Source organism: Saccopteryx leptura, chromosome 1 (genome assembly GCF_036850995.1).
Source record: "Saccopteryx leptura isolate mSacLep1 chromosome 1, mSacLep1_pri_phased_curated, whole genome shotgun sequence".
Taxonomy (NCBI): Eukaryota; Metazoa; Chordata; class Mammalia; order Chiroptera; family Emballonuridae; genus Saccopteryx; species Saccopteryx leptura.
Genome location: NC_089503.1, coordinates 137,374,230 through 137,393,742, shown reverse-complemented (window position 1 = coordinate 137,393,742; position 19,513 = coordinate 137,374,230). Strand labels below are relative to the sequence as shown.

Sequence of the window (19,513 nt, the reverse complement as noted above, 5' to 3'; positions counted from 1 at the left end):
AAAATTTCTAAGAAAGGACTGAGTAATACCATATCTAAATAGTAGTTTATTAGAAGTTATGGATGTGCTTGATATATATATAAATTCTGAGAAAATTAAGGAAAGAAGTCAACTAAATGAATGTTACATATTAACAGAAAAAAAATCAGAGTGCATTATACTCTTCTGAATAAAATGAGTATAGAACAGTTGCTTGTGAGTTATGGTAGATTAGAAAAATGATCAAAATATTTTGAATCAAAGTTTTTGGATATGAAGAACATGAAAAATGAAAGTAAATTTTAGAAACCCTACACCTGCACAAACAACTCTGAAATGGGGGAAATGGTCATTGCTGATTCATAGGATATGACATCAAATAACCAACCTCACAAAGGACCTAGTTTAAAAAATTAAGCAGCTTGTTTAGTAGTAAAAACTAGCAATTTCAATCTGATTTCATGTTTCACTGCACATACACACACAGATGCCCACTCACATATAAATGGAGACAGCTAATTTGCCAGTGCCTAAGAAATTACCACATATAGGAAATGCCTATTTGCAGTTGCATACAAGCTAATTAAAAACCAAGCAGACATGACATGTAAGCCACATATTTCCCTTCCTAAACAAAGCAGAAAGGGTATTTGTCTTAAAATTTTCCTCTTTTTCAAAACAACTGTTCAAAGGGAAAACATGACATAGATACGCAAAAAGAAGGTGCAGAAGGAGGCTCTAGAAAGGTAACCCTGGATAAATCTAATCCAAGGAAAATAATTCTGAAAAACTCAGCCTACCAAACTAAAACCACAAATGCTTAAAATACTTTACTCCCTCTATAATTGTATCATCTCAAGACTAAAAAAAGAAAAAAAGGATGACTGGAGAGCACTTAAAATAATACTCCATGTTTCTTTTTTAGAAAAAACAGGATGGTTGGTGTGCCTATATACCTCTAAAAGGATGTTAAATGTTGACCATAATTTTCACTTCAGGTGTCCCCCCCTTGCAGTATGCAATCCTCCCACTAAATACACACAAGTACTAAACAGATTTCAAACACTAAAATGAAAATAGAATTACCCCGCAGCTCAGTTAAAATGTCTATTTTTTGTTCAAGAATAGCTTCAAGTTGTGTAGCATATGAATCTACATCATAGTCTACTTCTTCAGTCATCTCTAGGAGAGCCTTTTCATCTTCTAACCATCGAATAGATTCCTAAAAGGAAATATTCAATTAAACCAGTAAGCTTCTTTGTAAAACAGAAACCAATTTATAAGTTTTATACATTAAATACCATCAAACATAATATGGTATCATAAAACATCTTAATTTAGAGTGAAATCAAGAAATATTTCTAGATTTCAACATAAATATGATAGGCCAAGCAAGATAATTTCATTTTTCTACTTTTACTCTATCTTGTATATATGTTATGTGGAGTGGGAGAGGAGGATGGAATGAATCAAACAAGTAAATATCAGTAAGCAAAGTCAGTCTCAAAACCTCAACAGCTATTAAGACACGGAAATAGTGAAAGAAAGCTACTGAACAATCTAATCATGCCTATCATACATAGCCTAGAACTTAAAATCTGAAATTAACATATCTAGTTGAGGCCTCACCGTGGCTGGGCCAACGTATCCCTAAATTCTAAACACTAGTTCTTCAAATTACTGTGACTATAAGAAACCAATGGATAGTCAATCTTAGACGAGTCAAACAAACCACTAAATAGTAGCCTCTCACTATTCATAAATGCGCCAAGGGAACCCCTTATTCTTAACTGACTGTAGATTTGTAGAATTTATGAGTTTTATTTTCTAGCAATGTAATGAATCATGAGAATTATTTAACAAGGTCAGAGCATTCTGAATGTAAATTTTTGAATATGAAAAAGAACACTTTCTAGTTTTTTAGGGTATATACAATTTCAATTTTCTAAACACCAATGAAGTTTAACAGCTAATTATAACTAGAGTATGTATCACCAGGGAGAACTGGTTAACCTAGGTATAGATACATATTAGAAAACTATGGCTGTGTCAATTAAAACACACCCCAGTATTTATTTTCCTTCAGCTATAGAATTAATTTTTAAAAAACAAAACCTTATTTTGAGAAATGGCAGATCATAGTATAGAGAAACAATAAATGGAATTATAAAAAGAATACTGGCTTGAAAGCCAGAACACACAATTCTGCCAATAACCAAATAAAGAACTTATAGAATTCATCATAAAATGGCACAGCGAGAAATGGTCTTTATGTAACACCTTTTCCCAAAAGGACACAATTTTCTTAAAATTACAAAGGTCCTTTCTTGATTTAAACACAAGCTTCTCATGATAAGGGTTTGACTAAACAATAAGTTTTAATGTATATTCTATTCTAAAATCATAAAGAGTTTTTTATATTTTTGAGCCCTTCATCTTGGTGCTTAAATATCCTAGACTTGAGGAACATTAATAATTGTTTATAGAAGATTTCTTCAACATCAGAAAAGGAATACAGGGCAATGGAGAGACTGAGTAATTGTTCATTTTTTTCTCAGAAAGTATTTATAGTGCTGCAGAAAGGCCATGTGTGGGGTGGAAGGGGATGCAAGCCAACTCTACAGTCTCCATAACATAGTCCAAACATTTCTTTACTTTCCTATCACTTCTTCACAAATATAACCCTCCAGGATGTTCTTGTTTAAACGGGAGGGAAAGGAGGATTATACAGTGTAAGTGGTTGTAATAGCTTGAACACACAATGAAAACTGTACCTACAGCCTTCTTCCTCTACCCTCACTCATCTGCCATGCCAGCTCTGCTGGAGCACTAAGTGTCCCTCTCTCGGAGTATTCTCTTCTTGCAGGCTGACACCTCAACTGCTCTGATGCCCTTTAGAAGAATTTTTCCTTACTGCTGTCCTGACATGAAGACACTCCGATATACTGACCTAACACGAAAAAGGGGTATTGGAAAGCAGAAGTTCAATCCTTCTCTAAAAAGGGACGACTAACAAAAGCAAATAAAATGGGAGAATGGTAGTAAATCAACTAGATCTTTAAAGGAAGGTTATCTGTAGCCACCATTCCTTGTTTTCAAAATTTGTCATGTCATATGCTCTACAAATATGCATCTGCATACACACAAACAAGTATTTTTAAAAAGATTTTATTTATTGATTTTATTGACTGAGAGATAGAGAGAGAGAAAGGGGGAGTAAGAGGAAGCATCAACCCACAGTTGCTTCTTCCATGTGCCTCAACCCAGCAAGCGTGGGATTTTGAACTAGCAACCCCAGTGTTTCAGGGTTGATGTTTTCTGCGCCACCATGGGTCAGGCACAAACAAGAGTTTTTTAGATTTGTGTTATAGTCAAAAAATTATGAAAGTTTTTATTTCATTTCTCTAGAGGGCCTATCTTACTTTACCTGGAACACTGCCCTGTGATCTTCCACGACCTGTTCTTCCATTTCTACCATCTGTGAGACAGCTTCGTGGAAAGTGAACAATTGTGGAGAAACCTCTTCTTCCTTAAAATAAAAAGTTGTAAAATTATGACAGAGTTTATATTTTAAACATTATAAAACAGTAGATTCTCTTTGTCATTTATAAAATATATCTAGAAACTGAGGAAGCTTAAATGGTAAAAAACTCCTAAAATATACTATTAAAAAGAAAAAGCCGGCCCTGGCCGGTTGGCTCAGCGGTAGAGCGTCAGCCTGGCGTGAGGGGAACCTGGGTTCGATTCCCGGCCAGGGCACATAGGAGAAGCGCCCATTTGCTTCTCCACCCCCTCCCTCTCCTTCCTCTCTGTCTCTCTCTTCCCCTCCTGCAGCCAAGGCTCCATTGGAGCAAGGATGGCCTGGGCGCTGGGGATGGCTCCTTGGCCTCTGCCCCAGGCGCTAGAGTGGCTCTGGTCGCGGCAGAGCGACGCCCCGGAGGGGCAGAGCATCGCCCCCTGGTGGGCAGAGCATCGCCCCTGGTGGGCGTGCCAGGTGGATCCCGGTCGGGCGCATGCGGGAGTCTGTCTGACTGTCTCTCCCCGTTTCCAGCTTCAGAAAAAAAAAAAGAAAAAAGAAAAAGCCACAATTACTTTTGATAGGTCAAAAATATTTAATGTAATGTTAAAAAAGACAACCAAACTTGAGCTTATCAGAAAGGGATAGTTTTTTCACTTAGTCCAGGCACTTTATAACAAAGTTACCTTAAAAAAATCAATCTCTTTTGGAATGGTGCAATTATTCAAATATATCTTTAGTGCCAACTATAAATATACTAAAATTTTTCCTCAATATTGTTTAATTTTCACTAAAAATTTAAGTCACATCTGTCTTTAAATTTCTTTTCACCAGAAAAGAGATGTATAATTTTTTCATGACTGTGACTATCAAATTGGTGTTCTGAAGGTCTCAATTATTACTAAATCCTAACTTCTAAATTGCACTATACATTTGCTTACTAGTTTTTACAGAATTTTAAAAAATCATTTAAAAATATATTGATTGCTTTTAGAGAGAGGGACAGAAACATCGAGCTGTTCTTCTATGTGCCTTGACTGGGATCACACTGGCAACCTACACTTTGGAATGATGCCCTAACGAACCAAGCTATTCAGCTAGGGATTTAAAAAAATTTATTTACTGCTTTTAGAGAGAGAAAAGAAAGAGGGGGGGGGGGTTCTTTTATGTGCCCTGACTAGGGATTGAATCAGCAACCTCTGTCTGCTCTTTGGGACAATGATCCTAACCCAGGGGTTGGGAACCTATGGCTCATGAGCCAGATGTGGCTCTTTTGATGGCTGCATCTGGCTCGTAGACAAATCTTTAATAAAAAAATGTTAAAAATATAAAACATTATCATGTATTACAATCCATTCATTTCCTACCGCTCATGTTCATGGGGTGGCTGGAGCCAATCACAGCTGTCCTCCGAGACAACACCCAATTTTTATTGGATAATGCTTAACGTACAAGGGTCATTGTATGGCTCTCATGGAATTACATTTTAAAAAATGTGGCATTCATGGCTCTCTCAGCCAAAGAGGTTCCCAACCCCTGTCCTAACCAACTGAACTATCCAGCCAGGGAATAGAGAAATTTTAATCAACAAGTTACAACTTTGTTTCATCAACAAAAACCCCACATACATATACAATATATTCATATTTTGTTCCTACTTCAACTCAAAACTTCTCTGGCCTTGCTTTCTTTTTTGTGTATCTTTTTCAACTCCAATGTCTAATAATTTATTTGTACAAAATGTTGCGTTAGTGATAAAGAAGTTTACTTAAAATTATTTTATGAGTAGAAAAGCAACATTTTAAAAATACATGATGATAAATATATATGCATTTTTTGTTAAATAATAGAAGTAGACACTTGATTCTTTCACCAATAAGCTACCATGCCTAAAAACTTAACTAATCAAGCCTGACTAGGTGGTGGCACAGTGGATAGAGCATTGGACTGGGATGCGGAGGACCCAGGTTCGAGACCCCGAGGTCGCCAGCTTGAGCGCAGGCTCATCTGGTTTGAGCAAGGCTCACCAGCTTGAGCCCAAGGTTGCTGGCTTGAGCAAGGAGTCACTCGCTCTGCTGGAGCCCTCTAGTCAAGGCAAATATGAGAAAGCAATCAATGAACTACTAAGGTGCCGCAACAAAGAACTGATGCTTCATCTCTCATCCCTTCCTGTCTGCCTGTCCCTATCTGTCCCTCTCCCTCTATGTCACAAAAAAATAAATAAATAAAATAATAAAAAAAAGAAACTTATAAAGTTTAAATAATCAAGTTGGCCAAAGAACTTTTTATCTTCTCTTTGGGAAAAGAGGCATCTGGTTTTTATCAGGATGTGCAGACATTATTCTTTCATAGTCTGTCTGATAAACACACATTCAACCACCTTACTCATTTTATCTGCCCACCTCCCCGACAAGCCCAGAATGTCTTCTTTCTTTCCTTTAAGATATTAACACAAGTTTGTATCACTTCTGTGCAACCTATTCAGATTATTCTTTTTCTATACAACTACTTTTGGAATTCCAATGCACACTGATTATCCTCTAGTTTGTTTACCTGTACTAGTTTTATCTCTAGGGCATGTCTTAGATCCTATCCCATTTTAATCTCCATTAGACTTAAGATAGCAATGAGAATGCATACACCTGTACCAATACTTAACTAAGGGATAATGCTACATCATCTCAAGATACTTCCCTGGGGATGGCAAAGTTGAAAGAAATCTACACTCTCTCAAACATGGAGGAGGCTGTAAGAACTCATGATGTCATGCTTAAATCCTCTGAATTAGTTCACCTAGCCAATTTCTTCATATTAAAGTCCTGCAGAGACCTAACAGATGCAAAAATAAAATGGAAAGGATCTGCTATAAGGAGAGTGCTTATCTTGTTCTGATTTTCTGTATCTTAGTAGGTACCATATCTGGTGCAATGCCAGGTTTGCATAAAGGATTTTATAAGTAACCAGTCTCCTTCAAAACTTCTGGGGACAGGGAACAGATTAAGGCCATGATCTCACTTTTAGTTCTTTATGTTCTATGGTCCAAAATTTAGAACTTGCACTTTAAACCTGATTTTTCGACTTCAACACTATTGACATTATGGGAAAGGAAGGCTCTCCTGTGCATCCTTGCTTCCTTCCACCAAGTTTGGTTGTCACCCCAGTTATGATAAACCAAAAATGTCTCATACATTTTTCCCTCGAGGCCAAGTCACTGCTTGAGAATCCCTGCATTAAAGCCCTACTTTATTAATGGTGAGTAATTTGGAATATGATAATAAATAGTCCATTAGTTATTCAAGTATTTTGGACTTTAATACTGGCTATAAAAGATAAAAAATTAAGTTACATTATTTCCAAAGAATACAGGGATAGAAAAAAGTAGGTTTATAGTTGTTCGTATGTGGAACACAGTTTATTCTTGGGTAATTATTTACTGATTATTGTACTGTTTTTTCACATGAACTATAAACCTACTTTTGCCCACCCCTTGTATTTTACATAGCCAGCAATAAATTTAGTTGACAGTATATATTTTGACCTTGTGAGCTATGTGGTTTTTGTTACTTCTGTTGTGGTAAGATTTAGTTCTGGAATAACAAAGACTCAGCTTTCAATTCTGCCTAGCTTCCACACTTACTACTTATATCAGGGGTCCCCAAACTACAGCCCATGGGCAGCATGCAGTCCCCTGAGGCCATTTATCCAGCCCCCGCCGCACTTCTGGAAGAGGCACCTCTTTCAATGGTGGTTAGTGAGAGGAGCACAGGACCCCGCATCCTGTGCTCCTGGAGTACTGTACGTGGCGGCGCTGCAAAGCGTGGCGTCACTCACATACAGTACTACTTCCGGTGACATGGGATGCATGCGTCACGGCTCCGGAAGCGCATCATATCACTTGTTACGGCTAGCAGTGACAAATATGTAACCGGACATTGACCATCTCATTAGCCAAAAGCAGACCCATAGTTCCCATTGAAATACTGTTCAGTTTGTTGATTTAAATTTACTTGTTCTTTATTTTAAATATTGTATTTGTTCCTGTTTTGGCTTTTTACTTTAAGATATGTGCAGTGTGCATAGGGATTTGTTCATAGTGTTTTTTTTTATAGTCCAGCCCTCCAATGGTCTGAGGGACAGTGAACTGGCCCCCTGTGTAAAATGTTTGGGGACCCCTGAGTTATATGATCGCAGTCAGGTTAACCTTTTAGAAAGTCAGTTAAAAAGCAGAGATAATTATTGTACCTACCACATCAAGTTGTGAGGATTACATCAGAACTTAAGAAAAATATTTAGCAAATATATGTCATATAGTAAGAAACAAATAAATTCTACCTTTTATAATTATGAGAAAACGCCACTATAAGATTCTTAGTGGGAAATAAATGATACAAACAATATAGAGTACGTATTTACAAAATGAAGTTAAACAATATAAATAACTTGAACATCTCACATTCAGCAAGGAATTCCTCAATATACTTATTATGTGAAAATATGTATTATTTGTGTCTTTTTATTTCTTTACACATTTGTCCTATATAGTAGGCACATACTTTATTTTTTTAGTAGCTGGAGAACCAAATTTTTAAATTATAAAATGTCACTAAACACTTCAAACCTATAGAAAGCAATCAGATTTAACAAATGATAGCATTTTACCATGTTTGATCTGATTTTTGATATAGCTCATACATCCTTTTAATACTTATGCACGTGTCCATAGTTAATTTTGTGTTTCAGCTTTATATGTAATAGTGTATATATAATTCTTTTTTTTTTTTTTTTTAATGTGAGAGGCAGGGAGACAGAGACAGACCCCCGCATGCACCCAGACCAGAATCCACCCAGCAAGCCCATTAGGGGTGATGCTCTGCTCATCTGGGGCATTGCTCCTTTGCTCACAACCGAGCTACTTTAGCGACTGAGGCGAGGCCATGGAGTCATCCTCAATGCCCAGGGACCAACTTACTCAAACCACTTGAGCCATGGTTGCGGGAAAGGGAGAGGGGGAGAGAAAGACAGAAGGGGAGGGGTAGAGAAGCAGATGGTCACTTCTTCTGTGTGCCCTGACTGGGAGTTGAACCTGTGATGACTTCCACACACCACACACTGGACTGATGCTCTACCACTGAGCCAACCAGCCAGGGCCTATGTAGAATTCTTAAACTCATTTTTCCCTATGTTACCTTAAAAATGCCTAAATTTTAATATTAGTATAAAATTTGAAAAGAAGAACTTTAGATTAGGGGTCAACAAACTTTCGTAAAGGACCAGATAATATATATTTTGAGCTTGTGAGCTATGTATGGGTTTTGTCACTTCTGTTATGGTAAGAAAGGAGCCAGACAACCTATAAATGAATGAGTATAGCCCTGTTTCAATAAAACTTTATTTGTAAAAACAGATGGTTGACTTATAGCCTGTACAGGCATACCTTAGAGATATTGTGGGTTTATTCCAGACCACTTCAATAAAGTATCTCAATTGGAGGGTCTTGCCTTCAATTTGTAAAAAAAAATGCAACATCTGAGAAGTGCAACAAAGTCAAACACAATAAAATAAGGTATGCCTGTAGTTTGCTGATCCATGTCTTAGATGATAGATTTTAACTGTCAAGTTCTGGTACTGATAAAATGACCTAAGATTATATAATTACAGCTATATTAAGTCACTCACATTTTGTTCACAGAGAAGTTTTAGATCATCTCTCTGAGGGGAACTCCCCACACCCCACTGTGCCTCTAAGTCATCAATTTGATTTGGTGGATGGTGCATTATTGGACGAACATCACCAGCAGCAGTCGGATCCACGGTCAATTCTTTCACCCTGTAAGCACATAAGAGGTAGCTAAAATTAACAAAGATTTATGCAGAGGAACAAGAAAATACCAACCTATCCAATATAAAAGCAATTCAATTAACATATTAAGGTTGATGATGTCAGCTTTCCGGATCAAATTTATCTGAAATCTGTGAAAACACTAAAGGGATGTTTAGCTGTTTAACTTTATAAGTTTATTTAGGTAACTTTACAATTATTTCATATGGAATTATTGTGCATAATAAATGAGAATTAGCAAAATATGTAGATTCAGTATTACAAAGTAAATAAGAGTGTGCTGTTGAAATTAAATTATATGAACAGAAAAATGCTACCAATGACACTTAGACCATATAAACAAATCATTGCCAAAATCAGAGAATTTCATTCACTTTGCAGATTTTTGGTAGTTTTAATGCTCAATTTAAACAGCTACATGTAAAATAATCTTATTCTAATGTATAAAGGTTATAAAATATAAATTAATTCCATCATTTAAAAAATGTTTACCCATTATACTTAAATTTACAAATTTGAGAGAATGTACACTTTCTAAGTCAAGAGGATCCTTAGTATTTCCTTGCAAATAAGGAAATTTATAGTAGCATACAGGATAAAGGTAAACTTTTCATTTTAAATAAGACAGTTTATCTTTCAATGGCAAGTACGTAAAGATGACATCATCCTTAAAATTATGAGGCAAAATAGGAAGCTTGAATTCTAAATCAATATTTTAAAGCAAATAGAGTACACAGAAATGAAGATCATGCAATACAATCACCACCTGCCAAACAAAATGAAAATGAAAAATAAAATGGCTCAGGACAAAAGAAATGTAAATAAAATATTTATACACAGCACAATTCAAAAGAAACTACTAAAATAAATATCTTATGTATAGAATGAACTAGACCTGGTAATCGAAGGAGAAAAGTCGTCATACTCATAAGAAGGAGAGAGATCAGGGCGACTGCCACTACCCTGTGAGAAGGGAATGTCTGATGGACTAATTCCAAACTCCTTTACTCTGCAGCATCAAAAGAGCAACAAATTAAAAGAAAATGCTCTTGTAAAGACAGCAATGCATATTTCAAATTTTCATTTAGTACTCAGTTTAATTTGTTTAGCAAACGATATCAACATTGTTCTGACTTAGTATATTTAAAATATTTTCAAAACAATCCATTTAAAAATTTAAAAACCCCATTATCCTATTGATTCCCTACTACACAGTCCTTCCTTTCTAGTGTATTTTCCCTTTCTCATGATCCTTTCTAGAATTTTAACTAGACTCTCACCTAAATTTGAAATGCCCTTATTTAACTACATGACTACTCAATCTAATTTCCTTGTGTAATCAAGATCATGAATATTCTGTTTATTAGCATTACCAAGTCCTCAACAATTTTGCATTTTTTCAAACTGACCACATGACAATTGAGTCATAATGGCATCCAGTTTATGGCAAATTAACTAACTTCTTTCTTATAAATATACAATGGTATTAGCTATGAAGCACTCTTGGTATAAACTGAAAAGTCACTCAAATAATTTTGTATTTGGGATTCAGATGAATACTGGTTGAGAAAACCCTTTAGCAATGGAATTTAAATTGCTTTTGTTAATGTCTCTAGGTTATATTTAGCCAAATTACGGCTTTTCTGACCCAATCTTTGTAATTCCCTATGTTTTTTTTGGGTCAATCCCATTTCATAATAATAGGCAATATTTATTAAGTTACTTCCTATACATCATGTATTAGTAATAATTTTAGACATGTTTTTATTTAATCTTTAAAATAATCTTGTTATATTGTCACCATTTGACAGATCAGAAATTAGCTCAGAGCAATAAAGTATCTTAGCCAAGGTCATTCAATGAGAAAGGGACATAAATGAGATTAAAACCTAGCTTTTACTACAAATCTTATGTTAAACGCTTTATATACTACACATATTCTGTTTCTCTCACTACTTTTCTTAGGTTGAATTAAATGAAATCACTGTTTCCTTAGGTCAAAAAGAGTAATACAGATCTTGCTAATATTTAATGTATATCAAATTAATATATTTCTTCTACCTACAATCATTCTTTTACCTATAGGTAATATAATGTCTATGACCAGGGGTAGTCAACCTTTTTATACCTACCGCCTACTTTTGTATCTCTGTTAGTAGTAAAGTTTTCTAACCGCCCACCGGTTCCACAGTAATGGTGATTTATAAAGTAGGGAAGTAACTTTACTTTATAAAATTTATAAAGCAGAGTTACAGCAAGTTAAAGCATACAATAATTACTTACCAAGTACTTTATGTTGGATTTTCATTGTTTGGCAGAATAAATCTTTATAAAACAACTTACTATAGTTAAATCTATCTTTTTATTTATACTTTGGTTGCTCCGCTACCACCTACCATGAAAGCTGGAACACCCACTAGTGGGCGGTAGGGACCAGGTTGACTACCACTGGTCTATGACACAAAGTTTCAATACTGGATTCATCTGCCTTTTGTACCTTATAGTCCCTTTGTAAAGTTTATTTACCTCACATGATGACAAATCTAATTTCTAATACTACTTAACTCTCTTTACTCCCTACCCATTTTTTATCCCCCTCCCCCATTGATTTGAAAGAAAGTGAAAGAGAGAAGGAAGAAGAGGAAGTGGGGGTAGGTAAGAGAAACAGATAAGCATCTACTCGTTCCATGTAGTTGTGCACTAACTGGTTGTTTTTTATTCTTTTTTTTAATATTTTTTATTTTTTGTGACAGAGAGAGAGGACAGATAGGGACACACAGACAGGAAGGAAGAAGGATGAGAAGCATCAATTCTTTGTTGCAGCTCCTTAGTTGTCCATTGATTGATTTCTCATATGTGCCTTGACCAGGGGGCTACAGCAGACTGAGTGACCCCTTGCTCGAGCCAGCAACCTTGGGCTCAGCTGGTGAGCCTTGCTCAAAGCCAATGAGCCTGCGCTCAAGGTGGCGACCTCGGGGTCTCGAACCTGGGTCCTCCGCATCCCAGTCCAATGCTCTATCCACTGCGCCACTGCCTGGTCAGGCTGCTTTTTATTCTTATTTGTGCCCTGATCGGGGTCATCCCGAGACCTCAGCATGTCAGGACAACACTCCATCCACTGAACCATCCATCCAGGGCCTTTTATCTTAATATTTTAATAATCTCCTAATTGAGATACCGTTAACCTCTAACCACATACTTTTCCTTTATTCAAAGCCCTCTTGCTCAGCTTAAACTCTACTACATTCAGGAGTTATTTATATTCCTCCAAAGAAAGCTATCAAGAAGACTGAAAAAAATCTTTATTCTTGGAGATTTGGAAATAAAAGGCAGAATTATTTCTCCCAGATCATTATTCATGTTGCAAATGAATTACATTACATGGTAATAAATTAAAACATTTTACTTGGACCTAAACAAACTAGAGAAATAGCCAGACAGAGCATTTTCACATTAGGGGGATTCCTTTGCAGCCAGAAGTCTGAAGACATAAAGGGTTTTTATTTGTTTAAATTCCACAACATGGCAATATTCCGCTATAACAAGCTCTTCCTTATCTCTCCTATAAAGTCTTGAAAGAACAAGCATTTTAAATTAATGATAAAACCCCCACTATACCACAAATGTTTATTATAAGGATCAAATAAAAGTCCTATAAAGGTTTCCAGCTAGAAACTCATAATTCAAAATTTAAAAGGGATTTAGAAATAGTTATATTACATATTAAAGAATCTAATATATTTTAAAATCTTTTTACAAACTGTCAACAGGTTTATACTTTCCAACCATTTTACCATGATTTCAAAACATCTCTTCAGCTGAAGCAAAAGATAGAAAAGTACAAAGGGTACGGATCTCATTCATGTAAAGTTCAGCTATAGTTACCTATGGTGTTCAGGGATGAATTCATAAGTAATAAAACTATTTTTAAAAAGAGAGGAGGGGGAAAAAAAGAGGGGGGAAAAAAGTAGCAATTTTTCCATAGAAGTCAGAGCATGAATGTCTGCCTCAGAGTAGAGATTCATGCAGGTGAACATGTTACTCAGAATTCACGATCAGGAAGAAACACACAGGAAACTTTCTGAGGAGCTGGCAATGTTTTCTTTCCCAGTCTGATGACAGGAATTTTCATTTTATAAGTATTTATTAAATTATCCACTTATGTTTTTGGTACTTTTCAGTATGTATATGTTTTTTATATTTTAATAAAAGATTAAAAATAAAATTTTTATGATTAAAACAAAGAAATAGAAAATACTTATATTCAGCAAAATTAAGAGAGTCTTCACACTAGAAATGCAATACAAAGAGAAATTTTATCTCTAGGTTAAAATCACCAACGCAGTATGTGATAATAGAAAATTAAAACTACAGTCATTCAAAACAAGTGCAATGGGAATAATCTATGGAATAAATATAAATATGCCCATCATAATCCAAAATTCCAAGGGCAATTCATGACTATAAGAAGTACACAACTTTAATAGTCTATAATGTGTTCTTATCCTTTCACCTGTAAATATCTTGTTACCTAGTAAAGTTTATAACACTACTGACACGAATAAAAATGTAATCCATACAGACCACCAGAAAAAACTGTGCTATCACTACTTAATTTAAACCTAGATTCTCCATGTGTAATGTTTAATGTTGTATTAATTTTTATGCAGATAATTTTCAGCATATAGCAAAACAATTTAAGAAATACAGATTGGCCCCCTGATACTTACTTTAGAGTCTTAATATACTAGGAAGAATTTGTCTGATTCAAATGTGGTAAAATATTATGAAATGTAACTTGGTTAAATGAAAAAATAGTCATGTTCTAGAATAGAAAGAACAATACTACTAAAAATAAAAATATCTTCCCAAATTACACATTTCCAATTATTCTGAAAAACTGACAAAATATGCAATTTTTTTTGAAAATTAAAAGAACAATGTAATAAGATTTACTCTATCAGATATAAAATCAAATCATATACTGCTCTACTTCCCTCAAATTTCAAAATGGATAAACATTTCTCATACCTATTTGCATATCTTAATGTATTAAGAGTATTTTCACAGGATGCCATTCCTGGAGAGATTGTAGCAATCTATGAGGGAAAAATACAAACATAAATAATAATTATAAACTCCAGTTATAATATAAACAGTTCTCTGAATGCCCTAGAAAGTGATCAAAATCAGGCAGAAAATGGAGGTCAACACTTAGAAAAATGGAGTAACACTGAATGACTTCTTCCCAACCCACTTTAATATGAGGTTTCTTGCCTAGGGACAAGCTCTGCTGCTGTCACACAAGACAACTAAAAGTTCATTAGAAACCTAGAGTTTCCCTTGTTAAGAATCTAATGGACAAAGTTAGAAGGCAGGGATCATAGCAGCTGGAAAGAGAAATTTGTCCCAGAAGAAACTACTGCAGAGGGAGAGACTCAAATTCTGCATGTAAACTGCCTAGCTCTCTGGCTGATACCTAAACAAAGCGTGCACAGGATGACTTCAACCACATAGTTATGTCTAAAAGAGCTAACAAAGATTTTAATTTCAGTTACTGCCAAAATCAGGAGAGACAAGAATTTAGAGTAAGTTCAGCTAAATTAATTTCCTGCTACACAATAACAACAAAAAAATCAATAATTTTGAGACTATAACAGATTCAGGTGTCCATTAGTTTTCATTCCTAATAAAAATCATATAATCCAAAATTACTTGACATATGAACAAATAAAAAGTGTAACCCATACTCAAGAAAAATAAATATCAATGGAAACCAACCTCAAGAAGACTTAGATGTCAGAATTAGTAGACAGAATGCACTATAAGTGAAATATAATCCTATCAGACTTCAGAAACCACTTCATAAGTATTGTCTCTCACAATAGAAGGGTTTAAATGATTGTCTTTAATATATAATTATTCTATAGCTATTATGTAATTATTCATTCAGAATTAAAACAAAACAAACACAATAAATCCATTAACTTACCATGCAGGTACGAGAGTTTTCACCTATGAATGAATCTCTTAACACCTGAGTGAGTTTACTTGCTCGGAAAGGAGTATGAGGTTTATTTCTACCTAAGGCTCTGATGCACTCCTGGAAATTAAGAAAGCAAGTTTCCAAGATTAGGTTTCTTATAAAGAATAATAAACTTAACATATTTAAAAGACCTCTTACTAAAATTCTGATCAGCTCTGAAAATGCTACTAACAAGTTTACAGAATAGTAAAGATGTTGCCATAAATCCTAACTCAAGAAAATGAAATTAAATTAGCCTGACCAGGCGGTGGCACAGTGAACAGAGCGTCGAACTGGGATGCCGAGGACCCAGGCTCGAGACCCTGAGGTCGCCAGCTTGAGCGCGGGCTCATTTGGTGTGAGCAAAAGTTCACCAGTTTGGACCCAAGGTCGCTGGCTCGAGCAAAGGGTTACTAGGTCTGCTGAAGGCCCACAGTCAAGGCACATATGAGAAAGCAATCAATGAACAACTAAGGTGTTGCAATGCGCAACAAAAAACTAATGATTGATGCTTCTCATCTCTCCGTTCCTGTCTGTCTGTCCCTATCTATCCCTCTCTCTGACTCTCTCTCTGTCTCTGTCAAAAAAAAAAAGAAAAAAAAAAAAAAACCCAAAGAAGTATTATTTCAAAAAATTCTTCTGGAAATTATAAATAGTATTTAGAAGTGACAGGAAGTAGGATAACCGTAAAAAGAAACTTTTAAAGTGGCACTATAAAAGAAAAAACACAGATTGTGTTGGAAGAAAGCCAAAGCACCAAGTGACTTTCTGTTCCCATCCTGAGAAAGTGAAGGTTGAGACCAAGCATACATGACTGAAGGCAGTTGCGTCCAGGAAAGGCCCCGAGGAAGCGATGCTTGGCCCTGCTGGAGCTTTCTGCAGGTCAAAAATTGGACAGCAGATGGTGTGGTGTTATGTCTCAGAAAGCGCAAGAGAAATCTAATCAGTTTTGCAAAACTAAATAATAAACTTGTACACTGTATTCTGTTTGTTAGTTTATCACACAGGATGCCATGTTTCTGCTTACTAAAATGTATAACTGGTCTCTCTAAGGCACCTCAGTCCTGGAGAGATTGAGGTCCTCCACTTGCAGTACTGTTGCTGCCTCATTCCTTTGCGGCGCCTCTTCATGAGACCCTGAATACCAACAACAGATTGCTTTCTTGAAGTCCTACCGATCTGCTTTTCTTCAAGGAAGAGATATAATACTAGCCAAACTTTTTGAAAGCAATTTCACATTTTTCTGAGAAACTCTTTCTTCACTCAGTTTTGTGGTTCCTTGCCCTCCTACACAAAAATATGACTGATAAGGGCCCTCTGTAATCTCCCTCTAGCCCAGAAATTGGCCTGCCAAACAACAGATATTTCATCTACCCCACAAAAGAATGAATAATGTATGTAAAGAAAAATTCTGGGTACAAAATAAATCTATACCTACAAATATAAAAAAACCTTAATTTTGATAACGTCTCTTTCTTATTAGACAAAACAAATACTATTATTTTATAGCTGAGTATATGTAATTAAAATAAAAAATAAAAGACTTCACAACTAAATACATTTTATTTACCTTGAGAGCTAAAAGGCTTTTATTAATTTCAGCACCTTCAAGCCTCGTTTGCCTATCTGCACTGGAAGTATCAGCTCCTCTTTCATTTCCAGCCAAATCGATGAGAGAAAATTTGCCATGTAGTTTTCCTTTCCTTCTAAGAATAATCTGAAACACTGCATGGCTCCGAGATGAATGTGCATTTGCAGATGTTTGTCCGGATGTTCTATAATTTGATACATGAAAACTTTATGTTGAAACTACAGTATTTTTATTAAAAAAAACAACAACAACTAGTTTTAATCATGTAAATACAAAAAAGACATCTGGAGTTAACACCACTTAAACATAACCAGATTCATACACCTCAATACGACAGATAGTACTTCTAGTATATTTGTAATATGACATAAATAGAATAGACATCACTCAAAGTTCCATGTAACAAAGTTTTTATGAACAATGATTTTTACTTCCAAGAAGCACTGAATACCATCCTTGCTTTTTTATTTTATAGCCAAAGTACCTAAAACAGATTATAAAATTGTTTCCCTATCTTAATTTAAATGAGATTTACCTGCAACTGTTGCCTATGTCAATGAGTTTCAGTACATCTTCAACACATTTGACCTCTCGTTCCTGTAAGCCCACCACTTGAACCTGCTGTTTTCCATCTTCTAGCACTCTTAATTTTGTTTTCCTGTTTAGCAAGTCAAACACCTATAAAAATTTTTTCAAATTAGAAAACTAGCTATAAAGAAAAAAAGAATCAGTTCTATAAAAACTACTCATTTAAAGCCTGAAAATCATTTCAGAAAATATTAATTTTTAAAGTAAAATGTTCAATATTTGAGTTCTTTCAAAGGAATTTTTAAAAATCTCATAGCAAAATTCTAACATAATATTCCAAATACTTGTAAAGATTATATGGTGGCAGTGGCTGTGAATGTACATGCCACTGAACGTATACCTTAAACATGATTAAAATAATAAATATTATGTATAGTTTAACCAAAATTTAAGAAACAAAAATACACTGTTTTAAAGTTTCTACTTACCTTTCCACTATAAATTTCAAAAAAGGTTGCATACACTTGAAGCTCTAACTTCTTATAGTTCGGCTTCTTTAGCATTAAAAAAACATCTCGAGCTATCAAGAATTTCACAGGGAGAAAATTTGTTGAGATGTAACAAATACTATCTTAAAAAGCATTTCAAATTTTTTACTTTTAGAAGTATGTTTATCTTTACCCACAATAATAACATCAATAATGAAAATTTTACAAAATATAGTAGTAATAGTTTTTGCTGTACTTATGGTTTAGATGCCACTCTCCATTATTTAATAAAAGGATGCTATTATTTATCCTTTTAAATTGCATCAAATTATATGTGGTCATAATAAGGTTGCTCTAAATAACTACCAAATGGAAGCTTTTCACAAATCATTATTCAACAACAAACAATAAGCTCCAACAATGTTTCAGATTACAATGATATAAACAGAATCAAGATTTCTGCCCCAAATGTACAGTTCTTTTCAAGCAGTCTGATAACCTAAAATTGACATAATGTATGGTTAATATAGAACTATGGTTACTTTTAAAATACTGGAAAGTATGTCCAAGACTTATTTCAAACCCACCAGAATAATATTTTAAAAAAATTATAAATGATTATCAAAAAAGAACAATTACCTGCTAATGCATAAATTCCTTTAGAACAATCTTGGTTCTTTCCTGAAAAGTCACCTCCCATAGTCTACATGTTACATAGAAAATAAAGAACAGATATTATTCAGGAATAAATATTAAAATTTTAGGTCTAAGAATTAAGCTATAAGTAAAATAAACTAGCTTCATACCAGCATTTAACTATAATAAATTACTTACATGAGTTTTTCCACTTCCAGTCTGCCCATAAGCAAAGCATGTAGCCATTCCTCTTTCGAATATAGTTTCCACTAGTGGTCTAGCTGTAAACCTTAAAAATAATATGTTCCTGTCAGAATGTGTCTTTAATATTCAAGTTAGCCCTGCCCGGTTGGCTCAGCGGTAGAGCGTCGGCCTGGCATGCGGGGGACCCGGGTTCGATTCCCAGCCAGGGCACACAGGAGAAGCGCCCATTTGCTTCTCCACCCCCCCCCCTCCTCTCTGTCTCTCTCTTCCCCTCCCGCAGCCAAGGCTCCATTGGAGCAAAGATGGCCCGGGCGCTGGGGATGGCTCCTTGGCCTCTGCCCCAGGCGCTAGAGTGGCTCTGGTCGCGGCAGAGCGACGCCCCGGAGGGGCAGAGCATCGCCCCCTGGTGGGCAGAGCGTCGCCCCTGGTGGGCATGCTGGGTGGATCCCGGTCGGGCGCATGCGGGAGTCTGTCCGACTGTCTCTCCCCGTTTCCAACTTCAGAAAAAAAAATAAATAAATAAAAAAATATATATATATATTTAAGTTAAACTAGAAATAAAAGTAATATAGTCTTACTAATGAACAAAACTTACACCAAAATTTTTAACAAATCAATGAGCTCAACTCTGGGCCACAATTGAGTCCACTGATTTGTTAAAAAATTTAAATAACTAGATCCTAGAATTGCTTAAAGTTCTTAAATT

At 35.3% G+C, this 19,513-nt stretch overlaps 1 protein-coding gene across 5 annotated transcripts in view; it reads right to left on the bottom strand.

Annotated features, from left to right (window-relative positions):
* Nucleotides 1-19,513, bottom strand: part of KIF2A (kinesin family member 2A) — an 89,269-nt gene that overhangs the window by 4,984 nt on the left and 64,772 nt on the right. For 3 of the 5 annotated variants that reach the window (XM_066375710.1, XM_066375718.1, XM_066375699.1), the window contains 11 exons: nucleotides 18,802-18,892; nucleotides 18,607-18,670; nucleotides 17,968-18,059; nucleotides 17,487-17,629; nucleotides 16,931-17,135; nucleotides 15,328-15,438; nucleotides 14,367-14,434; nucleotides 10,231-10,344; nucleotides 9,173-9,323; nucleotides 3,407-3,508; nucleotides 1,066-1,201 (listed from right to left, as the gene is read on the bottom strand). In XM_066375710.1, the coding sequence (XP_066231807.1) occupies nucleotides 1,066-1,201; nucleotides 3,407-3,508; nucleotides 9,173-9,323; nucleotides 10,231-10,344; nucleotides 14,367-14,434; nucleotides 15,328-15,438; nucleotides 16,931-17,135; nucleotides 17,487-17,629; nucleotides 17,968-18,059; nucleotides 18,607-18,670; nucleotides 18,802-18,892 (1,277 nt within the window). The remainder of the gene's footprint in view (nucleotides 1-1,065; nucleotides 1,202-3,406; nucleotides 3,509-9,172; nucleotides 9,324-10,230; nucleotides 10,345-14,366; nucleotides 14,435-15,327; nucleotides 15,439-16,930; nucleotides 17,136-17,486; nucleotides 17,630-17,967; nucleotides 18,060-18,606; nucleotides 18,671-18,801; nucleotides 18,893-19,513) is intronic. The other 2 variants (XM_066375726.1, XM_066375735.1) reach the window with 1 other exon arrangement.